This window comes from Myotis nattereri (genome assembly GCF_964212035.1).
Source record: "Myotis nattereri genome assembly, chromosome: 5".
Classification (NCBI taxonomy): Eukaryota; Metazoa; Chordata; class Mammalia; order Chiroptera; family Vespertilionidae; genus Myotis; species Myotis nattereri.
Genome location: NC_138080.1, coordinates 2,937,173 through 2,954,502, shown reverse-complemented (window position 1 = coordinate 2,954,502; position 17,330 = coordinate 2,937,173). Strand labels below are relative to the sequence as shown.

Sequence of the window (17,330 nt, the reverse complement as noted above, 5' to 3'; positions counted from 1 at the left end):
TAACACCCAGGGGCTCGTGGTGAGTGTAGCCCTCACTGCCCGGCTCTGCTGAGAGCTTCCCAGCGTTATAGTCCCCGGCGTTGCTGTTCGCGGCCGTGGCTGCCGTGGCTGCCGTGTCTCACGCGCTCCTGCCTGGACCAGGCCGCACAGAGGAAAGCGCTTCCTCCGTGGTACCCAAGGGGCTTCGGGTGAGAAACTCCCCGCTCCCTGTGGCAGATGTGGGCTTACAGTGATGGGTTAGAGGCCAGCCAGCATGTCCACACTGGGAATGGATTTTTCTCTTCAAAGAGGTTCTGTGCGTCAGCAGACACGGGCCTGATCCGTGCTCACGCGTGCACGCGCACACACACACACACACCCTCAGGTGACTTCGAGAACACGCTAAGACCAAAGTGAATCTAAAGCTACCGCAGGCGTCAGAGGCCCAGCCGAGGGACATCGCTGAAAGCGACCGTGACGGGGCCCACGACCCACCTTCTGCCTCATGTGGGGCGTCTCCACCCCCTGGGGTGGGGGTTGTAGTTGCCCTTGGCTGCCGACAGGCAGTACTCGGACCGGGTCTCCAGGGACGTCATCCAAGAATCATTCCTGGAAGGCTGCCTGTAAGAGGCATGCAGCCACTGGGAGTGGGTGGGGACACTACTGCTGGGGAGGGGTGCCCCGTGATACTCTCGGCTCCCGCACGGGCCCACACTGGCTGTCGGGGCCTGCAGGGCGTGGGGCAGCCCGTCACCCCACCCCACCGTGGGCGCCGGGAGCACCTTCCTGCGAGCGGCCGAGACCACGTTGGCCACGACGGAGTCCCGGATGTCCAGGAGACCCGGAGGAGACTCGGCTGCTGCTTCCCAGGGAGCGAGTCTCCTGTGCGCTCCCTCGGGCCCTGCGGCGGGCTGGGCGGGGTGGCGGTGAGCAGGCCGGTGTGCCCAGGCGGGTGTCGCAGAAACGGTGGGTGGGACGGGTCTTCCCGGGAGAGACAGGGAGCGTCCACTCTCCTAGAAGCAAGGACAAGGTTAGGGCATCTTAGTCACTGTGGTCTGTGCCGATGGCTGTTACTCTGGGTCCTGGTGGGCGGTGCCCACGCCCTATAAGAGCCGGTCCCGCCGAGCCTAGGGGGGCCGAGCCTAGGGGGCCGGACCGGGCTCAGGCCTCCTGCTCGCTCCCCACCCCCAAGCCCATAGCTCCGAGGCTCCCGAGTCTCGGGTGTGACCCCCTGTCCTCCCTGGAGCCCCCAGCCTTGACTGCCCCCCACACACTCACATCTGCACGCTCTGCCCACCGCGCCGCGTCCTGTGCTCCCGCACAAAATACAGGGGACACATCTACCGCCCGGAAGCCGACCGTGACCTCGGGCCCCTTCTGCCCTCAAGTGACTTCAATCTGCACCTCGCCTCAGCCTCCGCCTACAGCAGGGACAGGCGTGAGCGCCGAGACGTGCTATCGCCCATCGCCTGGCGGAGGGCAGGCCTCTCCTCGGGACCTGCCTGTGCTGGGCAGGGGGAGGATGCGGGGTCTCGTCCCTAAGCGTGGGGGTCGCCATGTCTCTGGGGAAGCGCACCCCCGCTGTTATATTGCGTCTTCCTGCCTTTGGTACGGGCCGCATCCCTGGTTTCCTGGACGGTCTGTGTCCCTGAAACATTCCCCGTTGGAAGCGAATGTTCCATCTGTCGAATGTGCACACAGAGGATTTACGAGGGCCTCGGCCCCGCCCGCACTCCTCACGCACTCCGCCCCAGGAGGCGCTGCTGGCCAGGCTGGCGGGAGCAGCGGGTGCCCCCGGGCAGGCGGCACCTTCACAGCCCACCACGTCCCCTCCAGGATGGAAAGCGGTGCCAAGCTAGTGAGTGTGTTCAAATTCCATGAACGGTTTTTGGTTTTGTTTTTATATACATTTTTACTGATTTCAGAGAGGAAGGGAGAGGGTGAAAGAGAGATAGACCCATCAATGATCAGAGAGAATCATGGATCACCTGCCTCCTGCACGCCCCCTACTGGGGATTGAGCCCTCAACCTGGGCAAGTGCCCTTGGCCAGAATCGAACCCGGGACCCTTCAGAACGAAGGTTGACGCTCTATCCACTGAGCAACACCAGCGAGGGCCAGTGAATGGTTTTCACAGCTTTTCTTTCTCAATCAAGTGATTAACTTTAAAGTGAACAGCAAACCTGGATCTGACAGAATATCTCTGATTGCAGTGTTTTCTTTCTGCTTTTTACCGCGGGGCACACAAAGAACAGAGATGGTTCATTCTTGGCTCACGCAGAAGAATGGGGGGGGGGGGTGTCCATAGAATGGGTCTGGCTTCTCTCCTCTCAGTCATTAAAACATCACTAATAACGGCTGAATCCTAGCAAAAACTTGCCTCCTTATCTTAATGTAATAAGTCTTCTTCCCTCTACGTCAGGGTGGGTGGGGCCAAGCCTGGTGTCAGTCATCGCCGTGAGAGGGCTGCTTGCCACTTCCCATTATCTATGCCTTGCCGTCCTCACTCACTCAGCACACATTTTATTGAGCATCTACTATTCCCAGGCATTTGACTGCGCTCCTGGGAACACAGGGGTTATTCACTGACGTCCTCGCCCTCAGGCAGCACACAACACCCTCCGTGTCAGCTCAGCTCGCTGTGGCAGCTTAGCCGCAGGTCATCTAAGAAGGGGCTCTCCACCCAGCTGCTCAGGACCGGGAGGGACTGTCTAAACCGAGAGGCGCATTGGCATTCGTTGTGGTGAAGAGAAATGCAGCGCTCGTCTCTCTCTCTCGTGGTGTGGGGATGCCTCCCTCGGTCCTTACAGCGGACGAGAACAGCACCGGTCTACAGATCCCCGGGGCACCCAGCGACGCCTGCCTTCCCTGGTCTGTCTCCGGATAGAGCAGCTCAGGTCCTAACACCCCAGAGACTTGAGGGGTGATGATAAAGGGACCCAAGACCCCACAGACACCCGGGCGGGGCTCCTGAGTGCACGGCCAGGGGCCTAGCATCGCTGCTCATAGCTGGAGGAAGAGCGGACCACCACTCCCTTTGGGAGGGTTAAGGACCACACGAGTGCACACACTTCAGGGCACCCACAGCACCGGGTGAGAGACAAGACCTTCCTGTCGGGTCGTTCTCCCACCTGTTTAGTTTCAAAATCATCGGAAGAACGGAAGGTTAGAAATGAGAAAGTTCAGCACATGGGTGAGTGATGTCCTGAAAACAAAGAGCTCAGAGATTTTTTTCAGCGAAGGCTGCTTCCCGTGTGAACCCCAAGAACCCACAGCCTTTGGTGTACCGATGGCACTCCAGCCCCTGAGCCGCCTGGCCAGGGCTCCCTGTCTCTCTGATCTGGCTGCGCTGGCCTCTTCCCTGCTATGATCTCACCAGGCATCCTGGTGCCCCAGGACCTTTGCACCTGCCGACCCTGCTGCCTCCCGGCATCAGCACCCACGACTCCGCTTCCTCTCCTTCAGGCCTGACTCACATCACAGGGTCGCACTTCGGCTAGTCTCTCTGTTTCTCAAAATTCCCCACCCCCCTTCTCTGCTTGGTTTCTCCCCTAGGCTCACGCCTGCCTAACAGAATAAATGTTTTATCCAGTTACTCTGCTTACCTGCTTCTTCCCGCTAGAATTTAGCTCCAACTAAGACGTCCTCAGACCTGGCACAGTGCCTGACAAGTAGGTGCTTGGTGTTTGCTGAGGAATGAACGGCCATTTCTCCATCACCAGAACCAGGAGACGAGGCTGGCTTCGCCATGATGTGTGGTCACCCCCCGCGGTGCGGTCCTTCCCCCAGGTCAGTGGCATATGGTGCGGCTCTCACCCAAGGACTCTCGCCCACCCTCACCCCCAACATACACGCACCAAACCACGCGTCAGGCCAAATTTGGCGAGACCAGTAGGATGAAGCAATACTTGCAAAGGAATCCGTTTTCTAAGCAGGTAGGAGGTTTTCACGTGGAGGCAAAGGGTTGCACTTAGGTCTGTGGGACTGCGAGGGGTTTAAACTGCTTTGAGAAAAGTCTTAGATGAATTCTCCATGGAGATTTGGAATTCCCTTACCGAGAGCTTTAAATATCGGGCAAACGTTCCCTGGAGGTTATTGAGACATAATCAAGTTGGGAGTCGGGGGTCAGGAGAACTTTTAGATCATTTTTGTTCTAGTCTCTTTAAAAAAAAAAAAATATATATATATATATATATATATATATATATATTATTGATTTTTACAGAGAAGAAGGGAGAGGGACAGAAGAAACATTGATGAGAGAGAAATATTGATCAGCTGCCTCCTGCACACCCCCCACTGGGTATGTGCCCACAACCAAGGTACATGCCCTCGACCAGAATCCAACCTGGGACCCTTCAGTCCGCAGGCCGACACTCTACCCACTGAGCCACACCGGTCAGGGCTTTTCTAGTCTCTTAATAAAACAGCCTCTACCTCATATTCCCTGGGATCTGCCTTCTGGAAGTGAATCTTACATTTTCCTCCACCACGTGGAGTTTGGGGAAGTTCTGTGGCAGCACTCTTATCTGAGCCGGCACTGCCCAGCCGGTGTGGCTCAGTGGTTGAGCATCGACCTATGAACCAGGAGGTCACGGTTCAATTCCTGGTCAGGGGACGTGCCTGAGTGCAGGCTTCATCCCCAGTGGGGGGGGTGTAAGAGGCAGCGGGTCAATGATTCTCTCTCATCATTGGTGTTTCACTCTCTCTCTCCCTCTACCTTCCTCTCTGAAATCAATAAAAATATATTTTAAAAAATAAAAATAAAATAACAGGGGACTGTCCGTTTCTGCTGGCCGAGAACCGTGCATGGGAGCAGGACTTCCGAGCCGTATGATCAAGAACGAGGGCAGCACGTGAGCACACGTTGCTTAAGCAGCCCTGAGAACGCAGTCCGCACGCCAGGCCTGGGGAGGGAGGCGGCTGGCGGCCAGAGCTGCCCGTCCCGGCTCTGCCATGGACCATGCATCTTAATTCCCATCAGGTTTGCTTCCAGATTACATTTTCACTTCTAAATCAATTCACTTTTTAAAAAATATATTTTTATTGCTTTCAGAGAGGGAGGGAGAGAGAGAGAGAGAGAAACATCAATGGTGAGAGAGAATCATGGATTGGCTGCCTCCTGCAAGCCCCCTACTGGGGATCAAGCCTGCAACCTGGGCATGTGCCCTGACCGGGAATCGAACCCTGACCTTCTGGTTCATAGGTCGACACTCAGCCACTGAGCCACACCAGCCGGGCTCAGCTCCCTTTTAAAAAGTATTTGAAGGGAGCCCTTTGAGAGAAAGGGCCCGGGTGTGAGTGACCGTGGGCATCGCCTGACCTGGGGGTGCTGCCTGGCCCCTCTGGGCAGCATGGGGCTCACCTGGGGCCTTCCCCTCGGCTGTGCGGGCCAGTAACGCTGGCTCCCCTCCGATGGGGGAGGACAGACGGTGCTTCTGCGCCCGCCTCAGGGCACCAGGACAGCGATTATCCTGTGGTTGTGAGGAGCCAGAGACCTTTGGTTCAAGAGGCAGCGCCCGGCGGGCTGCCCACGGGATAAAAATAGGAGGGGCCTTGCTTTGAAGTGGGGTTGGCACCTGGGGCGGCCCAGATAGGAGCCGGGGCCACAGCACCAGGCGGGGGCAGGGCTGGCCAGAAGCACGCGCTGACCTCACTGCGGCCGGCTCCAGCAGGCCAGACGCAGGCTTCCACCTGCCCTTGAACCTGCGGCTCTAACATCATAAAAATAACCCGGTCACTTGAGGTCAGGGAGCCGGATTGAGGGACTCAGCACGCATGCGTCTGGGGTCCCTTTCACCTCAGAGGCAAGGACAACAGTAAAATGCACAGCTTTTTTACCACCTGCTGGTTCCAGTTCTAAGCACTTCTTCCCTGTTAACCCCCTTAACAACCCTACACTCCCCGTCTCCCACATAAGGAAACTGAGGCATGGCCCTTACTAATTTACCAGGCCACACAGCGAGGCTGTGTTTGCACAGGGAAACTGAGGAATCGAAGCCATAGAGCAGTGGTTCTCAACCTTCCTAATGCTGTGACTCTTTAATACACTTCCTCATGTTGTGGTGACCCCCAATTTCATTGTTACACATTGAACATAATTAAAGCATAGTGATTAATCACAAAAACACTATGTAATTATATATGTGTTTTCCGATGGTCGTAGGCGACCCCTGTGAAAGGGTCGTTCGACTGCCAAAGGGGTTGCGACCCACAGGTTGAGAACCGCTGCCATAGAGGATAGAATTGTATGTAAAGGCATCAAATCTGTTAATGGAGAGAAATCCCTCCACAGCCATTTTTACCCTCACAAGGAGGTGCCAGACTCTAAGACACAGCTGCGAGTGGAGTGTTCATGGGGCCCCGTTCCAGGTCATCCTTGGAACCACCAGTATGCTCGCCTGTAATTCAGGGGAAAAGCCTTCCGTCAGTATATTTCTTGTAAAAGTCTACTTTAATTGATTAGAACATAAAAATAAAACCTTCTAATCATGTTTCTCTCTAAAAGACTTAAACAATAAAGGTCATTGAGATCCCACCACAGAAAAAAAAAAATGTAAGAAATTCTAATTTCATCAGTTGCTATAGAGAAAACATAATTTTCACCATAAACAAAGGATGTTGATCCCATGAAGTAAATGAATCTTTGACCTTGTGGGGGTTTCTGTAGAGAGAAATGTCAGTGTCTGGCACATGTCATCACTTAATAAAGGAGAATGTCATGATTAGTATAAAATTAATGCTTATGTACCTTATATGATAAACTAGAGGCCTGGTGCATGAAATTTTTGCATGGGAGAGGGGTCCCTCAGCCCGGCCTGCACCCTCTCCAATCCAGGACCCCTTGGGGGATGTCCAACTGTGGGATCAGGCCTAAACTGACAGTCGGACATCCCTCTCGCAATCCGGGACCACTGGCTCCCAACCGCTCACCTGCCTGCCTGCCTAATTGCCCCTAACCACTCTGCCTTGGCCCCTGCCACTGTGGCTTTGTCCAGAAGGATGTCTGGAAGATGTCAGCTCTAATTAGCATATTACCCTTTTATTAGTATAGATTATAAAGCCACTTAAAGTACCTTTCTCGACATGAATTCGGTGCTAGCTGTCCCTAATATCCTAAATACCTTTCCTAAAACACCCAGGCCACCTTCCCCTCCCACCCTCCCGCACAAAGAAGAGTCACTGTGAACCTGCATCTGCCCCGAAAAGAAGAGAGAGGAGAAAAGAACAGCTTTTCATAGATAATGTGCCTACTACCTATGGATGCAGACGGGGTGATGCCAAAAATCATAAGTTCCTAACCCGGCAGGTCCTGGTGGGCAGTCACGCCCCAGGCCCACAGCTTCCTTAGGGAAAGGTTTTGAGCCAGCCCTGCTAATGGCCTCTGTGCAGGCAGGGAACACAGCTGTGCATGCAGGGAACACTGCTGTGTAGGCAGGGAACACAGCTGTGCAGGCAGGGAACGCTGCTGTGTAGGCAGGGAACACAGCTGTGCAGACAGGGAACGCAGCTGTGCAGACAGGGAACACAACTGTGTAGGCAGGGAAGACAGCTGTGCAGAGAGGGAACACAGCTGTGCAGACAGGGAACACCGCTGTGCAGACAGGGAACACAACTGTGCAGGCAGGGAACACAGCTGTGCAGACAGGGAACACAGCTGTGCAGACAGGGAACACAGCTGTGCAGACAGGGAACACAGTTGTGCAGACTGAACACAGCTGTGCAGGCAGGGAACACAACTGTGTAGGCAGGGAACACAGTTGTGCAGACAGGGAACACAGCTGTGCAGACAGGGAACACAACTGTGTAGGCAGGGAACACAGTTGTGCAGACAGGGAACACAGCTGTGCACACAGGGAACGCTGCTGTGTAGGCAGGGAACACAGCTGTGCAGACAGGGAACGCAGCTGTGCAGACAGGGAACACAACAGTGTAGGCAGGGAACACAGCTGTGCAGAGAGGGAACACAGCTGTGCATACAGGGAACACAGCTGTGCAGACAGGGAACACAACTGTGTAGGCAGGGAACACAGCTGTGCAGACAGGGAACACAGCTGTGCAGGCAGGGAACACAGCTGTGCAGACAGGGAACACAGCTGTGCAGACAGGGAACACAGCTGTCCAGGCAGGGAACACAACTGTTTAGGCAGGGAACACAGCTGTGCAGACAGGGAACACAGCTGTGCAGACAGGGAACACAACTGTGTAGGCAGGGAACACAGTTGTGCAGGCAGGGAACACAGCTGTGTAGGCAGGGAACACAGTTGCGCAGGCAGGGAACACAGCTGTGCAGACAGGGAACGCCGCTGTGCAGACAGGTAACACAGCTGTGCAGGCAGGGAACACAGCTGTGCAGACAGGGAACGCAGCTGTGCAGACAGGGAACACAACTGTGTAGGCAGAGAACACAGCTGTGCAGGCAGGGAACGCAGCTGTGTAGGCAGGGAACACAGCTGTCCAGACAGGGAACACAGCTGTGCAGACAGGGAACACAGCTGTGCAGACAGGGAACACAGCTGTGTAGACAGGGAACACAACTGTGTAGGCAGAGAACACAGCTGTGCAGGCAGGGAACACAGCTGTGCAGACAGGGAACACCGCTGTGCAGACAGGGAACACAGCTGTGCAGGCAGGGACCACAGCTGTGCAGGCAGGGACCACAGCTGTGCAGACAGGGAACACAGCTGTGCAGACAGGGACCACAGCTGTGCAGGCAGAGAACACAGCTGTGCAGGCAAGGAACACAGCTGTGCAGGCAGGAAACACAGCTGTGCAGGCAGGGAACACAGCTGTGCAGGCAGGGAACACAGCTGTGCAGGCAGGGAACACAGCTCTGCATGCAGGGAACGCTGCTGTGTAGGCTGGGAACACAGCTGTGCAGACAGGGAACACAGCTGTGCAGGCAGGGAACACAGCTGTGCAGGCAGGGAACACAGCTGTGCAGACAGGGAACACAGCTGTGCAGGCAGGGAACACAGCTGTGCAGACAGGGAACACAGCTGTGCAGACAGGGAACACAGCTGTGCAGGCAGGGAACACAACTGTTTAGGCAGGGAACACAGCTGTGCAGACAGGGAACACAGCTGTGTAGACAGGGAACACAACTGTGTAGGCAGGGAACACAGTTGTGCAGGCAGGGAACACAGCTGTGCAGGCAGGGAACACAGCTGTGCTACAGGGAACACAGCTGTGTAGGTAGGGAACACAGCTGTCCAGACAGGGAACACAGCTGTGCAGACAGGGAACACAGCTGTGCAGACAGGGAACACAGCTGTGCAGGCAGGGAACACAGCTGTGCAGACAGGGAACACAGCTGTGCAGACAGGGAACACAGCTGTGCAGGCAGGGAACACAGCTGTGCAGACAGGGAACACAGCTGTGCAGACAGGGAACACAGCTGTGCAGAAAGGGAACACAACTGTGCAGGCAGGGAACACAGCTGTGCAGACAGGGAACACAGCTGTGCAGGCAGGGAACACAGCTCTGCAGGCAGGGAACACAGCTGTGCAGAAAGGGAACACAACTGTGTAGGCAGGTAACACAGCTGTGCAGGCAGGGAACACAGCTGTGCAGGCAGGGAACACAGCTGTGTAGGCAGGGAACACAGTTGTGCAGGCAGGGAACACAGCTGTGCAGACAGGGAACACAGCTGTGTAGGCAGAGAACACAGCTGTGCAGGCAGGGAACACAGCTGTGCAGACAGGGAACACAGCTGTGCAGACAGGGAACGCAGCTGTGCAGACAGGGAACGCAGCTGTGCAGACAGGGAACACAGCTGTGCAGACAGGGAACACAGCTGTGCAGACAGGGAACGCAGCTGTGTAGGCAGAGAACACAGCTGTGCAGGCAGGGAACACAGCTGTGCAGACAGGGAACGCAGCTGTGCAGACAGGGAACGCAGCTGTGCAGACAGGGAACACAGCTGTGCAGACAGGGAACACAGCTGTGCAGACAGGGAACGCAGCTGTGTAGGCAGAGAACACAGCTGTGCAGGCAGGGAACACAGCTGTGCAGACAGGGAACACAGCTGTGCAGGCAGGGAACACAGCTGTGCAGGCAGGGACCACAGCTGTGCAGGCAGGGACCACAGCTGTGCAGACAGGGAACGCAGCTGTGCAGACAGGGAACACAGCTGTGTAGGCAGGGAACACAGCTGTGCAGACAGGGAACACAGCTGTGCAGACAGGGAACACAACTGTGTAGGCAGGGAACACAGTTGTGCAGACAGGGAACACAGCTGTGCAGACAGGGAACACAACTGTGTAGGCAGGGAACACACCTGTGAAACCCCAGAAGCGATCCCCTCTCTTGTTACCCATGCTGTACTCCATCCTGGCCCCGCCCTCCACCTCCACGTACCCTGCCTCTGCCCCTCCTTAATTTCTAATGCAAGAAAGAAGCGGAAAAACTGTCCCGTGCAGAGCCTCCCTCTCTTGCTCCGCATATGCTGTCGGTCTGACTCAGACAGACGTGCGAACGTCCGGTCAGTCGGGGCATTCCCTGCGCGATGTGCTGCAAGGGACCCGTGGCCCTGCAGCCAGCCCGTCCCCCGGCAGAAAGGCTTCGGCTCAGAGGAGATGCATCAGGGAAGGTGTTGGGGACAAGGATTCTTACGACACGTCTGTGCGCTGCCTGACCACTGCCTGGGCCTTCGCGCCGGAGCAGCCCAGGCCCCCGGGCGGGGCTGTAGGAAAGCCCCTGCCGCATCCCGATGGCATTAAAACTGGCCAACCAGAGCGCGCTGACAGAGACACCACTCCGGCCACGCAGAGCTAACCCCATGTCTGCAGCGCGGCCCTCTCCTCTCTGTCCCCCACACCCCTCCTCAACCATCGAGCCGCGGACCTCCCATCGCTCAGCACCGCGCCGACTCCAGGACACGCCGGGGCTGCTGACGCAGAAGCAGAGTTCCCGTGAGGTGAAAGGCATCTGGGCTTCAGGCGTCTCAGCCCCAGGCCCATGGGCCTGGAGGACCCTACGGACCACAAGCTCACGAAACCAGACGGAAGGACGCCCGGCTGACATCAGGGCTGTGCGATGACCACCCACCCCCTCCCCTGGCCCACCCGTCAGTAGAGCCCACACCGCTCCCTTAGTCCCTCGAGGAGTGAGTTTTCTCCCTGTCCCCACCCCCTCGGGGGCCAGGCCCCTGAGCACCAGCTCACCTGGGACTCTGGGCTCGGTGCCATGTCCTCAACTAATAAACCTCTATTATTTTTTAATTAATATATTTTTATTGATTTCAGAGAGGAGGGGAGAGGGAGAAGGAGAGAGAGAGAGAGAGAGAGAGAGAGAGAGAGAGAGAGAGAGACATCAATGATGAGAGGGAATCATGGATCAGCTGCCTCCTGCACACCTCACACTGGAGATTGAGCTGAAAACCCATGCATGTGCCCTGATGGGGAATCGAACCGTGACCTCCTGGTTTGTAGGTCGATGCTCAATCACTGAGCCACACCGTCCAGGCTAAATCTCTATTTTATTGTCTGCAAACCAATTGTCCACGCTAATTGGTTGGAGGCGGGCAGGTGAGGACCCCTCTGGTCTAGTAGCACAAGGACACAGCACAGGGTAACATTCTTTCTCAAGGAGGAGGAGAGTGCAATGTGAGGAGAATGACTTATTCCATCTTTGTCACTGTTTTTCTGTCCATTACGTTTTTAAAGCTGATTAAATAGATCCCTTGATTCATATCTTGAGCCCTAGGGAAAATGTTTAACATACTGTTCTTGGGAAATTTTTGAGATTTATTACCAAACCATATTTATGTTTCCTTTGTCAAAAAAACATGCCCTTGGAGTGATGTTTAAAATTAGGAATAAAAAATATAACTTTCCATCTGGGAAATCGCCACCAAATTGTTTTCTTAAGCACAGAGCAGGAAAGATTTTGTTTAATTGCCTTATCACACCCCGGGTCCAACTGGTAACTTTTCTATTAATGACATCTTTCTCATTTGAGGGAATTTACACAAAAACTCCATGTATTCATTTCATTTTATTTCTTTTTTAAATAAACACCTTATTATTTCTTTTTCTTTTAATTGATCTCATAGAGAGGAAGGGAGAGGGAGAGACAGAAACATCAATACAGAGAGAATCATTGATCAGCTGCCTCCTGCACGCCCCACACTGGGGTCCTGAAACCCAGGCATGTGCCCTGACCGGGAACCCATCTGTGATTTCCTGGTTCATAGGTCGAGGCTCAACCACTGAGCCACACTGGCTGGGCTCATTTCATCTTAGAGACACAGGAACATCGTAAAGTGGGATTTGAACGGCCATTTTTCTGGAATAGAGAAAAGACCAGTGGGGGCAGGGGGCGCCAGAGAGGGGGTAATAGATTGAAGCAGGAAACTAGATTAAAGCAACGATAGTCATGAGGGTGTCTGCTTTTCAAGGAAAACTGGGAAACTTAGAAACATTTTCTATCAGAAGCGTCCCAGGCACGTTTCTTCAAAACAGGAAGCAGGGATTCATTTGGAAGATGCCTGGGCAGGCGCTGGCTGGGTGGCTCAGCTGGCTGCAGCATCCTGCTGATACGCCAAGGTTTCAGATTCGGATCCCAGTCAGGGCACTTACAAGAAGCAACCAATGAGTGAGGCATCCATACGTGGAACAACAACATGATGTTTCTCTCTCTCTAAAACCAATTAAAAAGAGAGAAGCAAGCACTTGGGCACTTAACCTACCGGAGGGAACACTTTGTCACCTCAGGCAGGTCTATCCCAGCTCACTCACCACGTGTGAGAGTCCAGGTGGTCTAGCCTAGGTCACCACGTGCTGCTCACCTGAAACTAATGCGGAGTCGTGCTGAACGGAAACTGTAATAAACACCCAACTAAACAGCTAAAACCCTGCAGGGGAGCGTGGCAGCGGCACCCTTGGCAGCCCGTGCTCCCCTCGGCGGCAGCCGCAAAGCCACCGTGGATGTCCAGGGCATCTGATTCATGCCACTGAGCTGCAGCTCAGGCTCTGGGCCCAGGCGGGCCATTACAATGCTGTGAAGAGACCCTCCATAACACACATGTCTGCACTTGTTAAGCATCTATCCTTAAAAAATCACGCTGGGCAGGCGTGGGAAAGGAAATGTCTAGAGCTTATCCCAGACGGCCATTTACCACCTGGAATCTCACAAGTGGTGACCCAGGCTAGACCACCTGGAATCTCACACGTGGTGACCCAGGCTAGACCACCTGGAATCTCACACGTGGTGACTGAGGCTAGACCACCTGGAATCTCACACGTGGTGACCCAGGCTAGACCACCTGGAATCTCACACGTGGTGACTGAGGCTAGACCACCTGGAATCTCACACGTGGTGACTGAGGCTAGACCACCTGGAATCTCACACGTGGTGACCCAGGCTAGACCACCTGGAACCTCACACGTGGTGACCCAGGCTAGACCACCTGGAACCTCACACGTGGTGACCTAGGCTAGACCACCTGGAATCTCACACGTGGTGACTGAGGCTAGACCACCTGGACTCTCACACGTGGTGACCTAGGCTAGACCACCTGGAATCTCACACGTGGTGACTGAGGCTAGACCACCTGGACTCTCACACGTGGTGACCTAGGCTAGACCACCTGGACTCTCACACGTGGTGACCTAGGCTAGACCACCTGGACTCTCACACGTGGTGACCTAGGCTAGACCACCTGGACTCTCACACGTGGTGACCTAGGCTAGACCACCTGGAATCCCACACGTGGTGACCTAGGCTAGACCACCTGGAATCTCACACGTGGTGACCTAGGCTAGACCACCTGGAATCCCACATGTGGTGACTGAGGCTAGACCACCTGGAATCTCACACGTGGTGACCTAGGCTAGACCACCTGGAATCCCACACGTGGTGACCTAGGCTAGACCACCTGGAATCTCACACGTGGTGACCTAGGCTAGACCACCTGGAATCCCACACGTGGTGACTGAGGCTAGACCACCTGGACTCTCACACGTGGTGACCTAGGCTAGACCACCTGGAATCTCACACGTGGTGACTGAGGCTAGACCACCTGGACTCTCACACGTGGTGACCTAGGCTAGACCACCTGGACTCTCACACGTGGTGACCTAGGCTAGACCACCTGGACTCTCACACGTGGTGACCTAGGCTAGACCACCTGGACTCTCACACGTGGTGACCTAGGCTAGACCACCTGGAATCCCACACGTGGTGACCTAGGCTAGACCACCTGGAATCCCACACGTGGTGACTGAGGCTAGACCACCTGGAATCTCACACGTGGTGACTGAGGCTAGACCACCTGGAATCTCACACGTGGTGACTGAGGCTAGACCACCTGGAATCTCACACGTGGTGACCCAGGCTAGACCACCTGGAATCTCACACGTGGTGACCCAGGCTAGACCACCTGGAATCTCACACGTGGTGACCCAGGCTAGACCACCTGGAATCTCACACGTGGTGACTGAGGCTAGACCACCTGGAATCTCACACGTGGTGACCTAGGCTAGACCACCTGGAATCTCACACGTGGTGACTGAGGCTAGACCACCTGGACTCTCACACGTGGTGACCTAGGCTAGACCACCTGGAATCTCACACGTGGTGACTGAGGCTAGACCACCTGGAATCTCACACGTGGTGACTGAGGCTAGACCACCTGGAATCTCACACGTGGTGACTGAGGCTAGACCACCTGGAATCTCACACGTGGTGACCTAGGCTAGACCACCTGGAATCTCACACGTGGTGACCCAGGCTAGACCACCTGGAATCTCACACGTGGTGACCTAGGCTAGACCACCTGGACTCTCACACGTGGTGACCCAGGCCAGACAACCTGGAATCTCACACGTGGTGACTGAGGCTAGACCACCTGGAATCTCGCACGTGGTGACCCAGGCTAGACGTTTGGTGTGTGTCCTACCTGGGAGGCATGATCTCTCTCAGTTCTTTCAAGGTTCTGAAGGAGACTCTCCTACAGTTTATCACTGTGGGTCAGATAGTCCCGGATGAAATGCTACTGTGACGATATAACAAGCTGCTAAATTCAGGTCAGTCTAGGCCCGTGGTTGGCAAACTGCGTCTCGTGAGCCAAATGTGGCTCTTTGGCCCCTTGACTGTGGCTCTTCCTAAGCCTTAGGAGGACCCTAATTAAGTTAATAACAATGTACATACCTATATAGTTTAAGTTTAAAAAATTGGGCTCTCAAAAGAAATTTCAATCGTTGTACTGTTGATATTTGGCTCTGTTGACTAATGAGTTTGCCGACTGCTCTAGGCCAGTACTTTTTTTTTTTTTTTTTAAATGAAGTCAAGCTGAGAAAAAATGAAGCCTGGCCATGCGGTGTGTCCCAGGACACACTGATAAACAGTTACGCCCCGTTCCCAAGGCAGGGCTTGACCTTGGGCATGGCTCACAGTGCTGGGTCGAGCATTACAGAAGTCTCAGAGCACAGCCAAATGACAGCAAAACCGGCTGAACAGTGGCGGCGAAGAACACGATTGATAAATGGTTCTTATTTGTAAAAGTTTGCTTTCTGTGTGAATGCACAATTCACGTGACGTAATTTTATAAACAGAACCTGCATCTGACAGCACAGGACGAAGAGCCAGTGACTCAGGAGAAAGGACAGGCAGAAGGTTCCAGAAGTTATGCTCCACAGCACTACAGGCCCAATGCCTACCTCGCCCTAGGGCAGTGGTTCTCAACCTTGGCTGCACATTAGAATCACCTGGGAATCTTTTTAAAATCCTGATTTCTGGGCCTCAGCCTCCGGAAATTGTTTCTTTGTTACTAATGTTGTGGCCCCACCCCATCACAAAGAAACAGAATTTCCGGAGGATGAGGCCCAGAAATCAGGATTTTAAAAAGATTCCCAGGTGATTCTAATGTGCAGCCAAGGTTGAGAACCACTGCTTAAGTCCTTCTCCTTCTCTTCCCCACAGATGTGTTAGGTTAAGTTAAACTGAAATTCACCATCTTGCAATTCCATTCTTTAGTTCTAACTCCTTCTTTTTCACCAATAGAGACCTTTACTCTCTCATCCTCAAATATCCAGCTCCCCAATTTTCTTATAGTTGTTTCTCCTCCACTGGGAAGTATACAGGACATGTATCTCGTGTTCCAGACCTCCGGACATCACCATCCTGTTTCAGAAATAAACGTGAGTGTGTCAAAGGTCTGAAAACAACGCTCCGTTTGGATCGAGCTGCCCCTCGGTGGGGGTTCCTGCCACATGGCCCCACCCTCTCTGTGCCTGTCTGTCCACCCCATCACTCCATCACCTCACTCTTCAGGTTCGACAAAAACGTTGGGCTCCTCCCCTGTGACCCATAAAGTGTATGCGCTTCTTTCTAGTTTTGAAAACTCTACAACCATATCTGTTTTCATTTTTAAAAGCTAATCAGCATTCAAAGTGCGTCAAAAGTCTCCGTTAGCCTAGATCACAAGATAGGAATGTCCTGATTCATGCCAGAGAGGTTTAAGTTAGTTATTACTGAGAACATCTGTGACGGGTGATAACAGACTCAATTGTCCTCCCACCATGAAAAGTCATGAATCTCTCCCTTTCCCAGAGATGAGGAACTTGGTCCAGTCCCTCCTCCGGATGATCAAATTCATATCATTCTGCTCCTAGAAATATTTATTCTCTGCCTAGATTAGAAGCAGGGGGTCAGATGAAATCACATCTGGAGGCTTCTGTATTCTTCTGTTTAAGGAATCAGTGAAACTGGGAGGCTGAGCTGCTGGGCCCTACAGGACACCTGCTACACAAGGCCACTCTACCAATTCCAGGAGACATCGCCGCTCTACCTGATACATAGAAACAAACACAGGGAAGCAGCCAAACTGTGGAGACAAAGAAACATGTCACAAGTGAAAGAAATGGAAGGAAGCAAACTACTAAATACAGAGTTCAAAACCATGGTTATAAGGTTACTCAAGGATCTACATGAAACTTTCACGATCTTAGTGAGAATGTCAAAGACATGAAAAAGGACCAGTCAGAAATGAAGAATACACTAACTGAAATAAAGAACAATTTATAGGGATTCAACAATAGAGGAGTCCAAAAATCAAATCAGGGATTTTGAATGCGAGGAAGCAAAAAACACCCAATCAGAAGAGCAAAAAGAAAAGAGAATCCAAAAATATGAAGCTGGAAAAAGGAGCCTCTGGGACAACTTCAAGCACACCAACATTCTCATTCTGGGGGTTCCAGAAGGAGGAGAGAGAGAGCAAGATATTGAAAACCTATTTGAAGAAATAATGACAGAAAAATTCCCCTACCTGGTGAAGAAATAGACTTACAAGAAAAGGAAGCACAGAGAGTCCCAAACAAGATGAACCCAAAGAGGCCCACACCAAGACAC

The 17,330-nt window shown here is 53.6% G+C and overlaps 1 protein-coding gene across 1 annotated transcript in view; it reads right to left on the bottom strand.

The window, feature by feature from the left end:
- Positions 1-482: 482 nt before the first annotated feature.
- Positions 483-17,330, bottom strand: part of SYNPO2 (synaptopodin 2) — a gene marked incomplete at both ends in the record, with an annotated part of 141,072 nt that continues 124,224 nt past the window's right edge. Inside the window, one exon of the mRNA XM_081093061.1 lies at positions 483-992. Within this exon, the coding sequence (XP_080949187.1) occupies positions 483-992 (510 nt within the window). The remainder of the gene's footprint in view (positions 993-17,330) is intronic.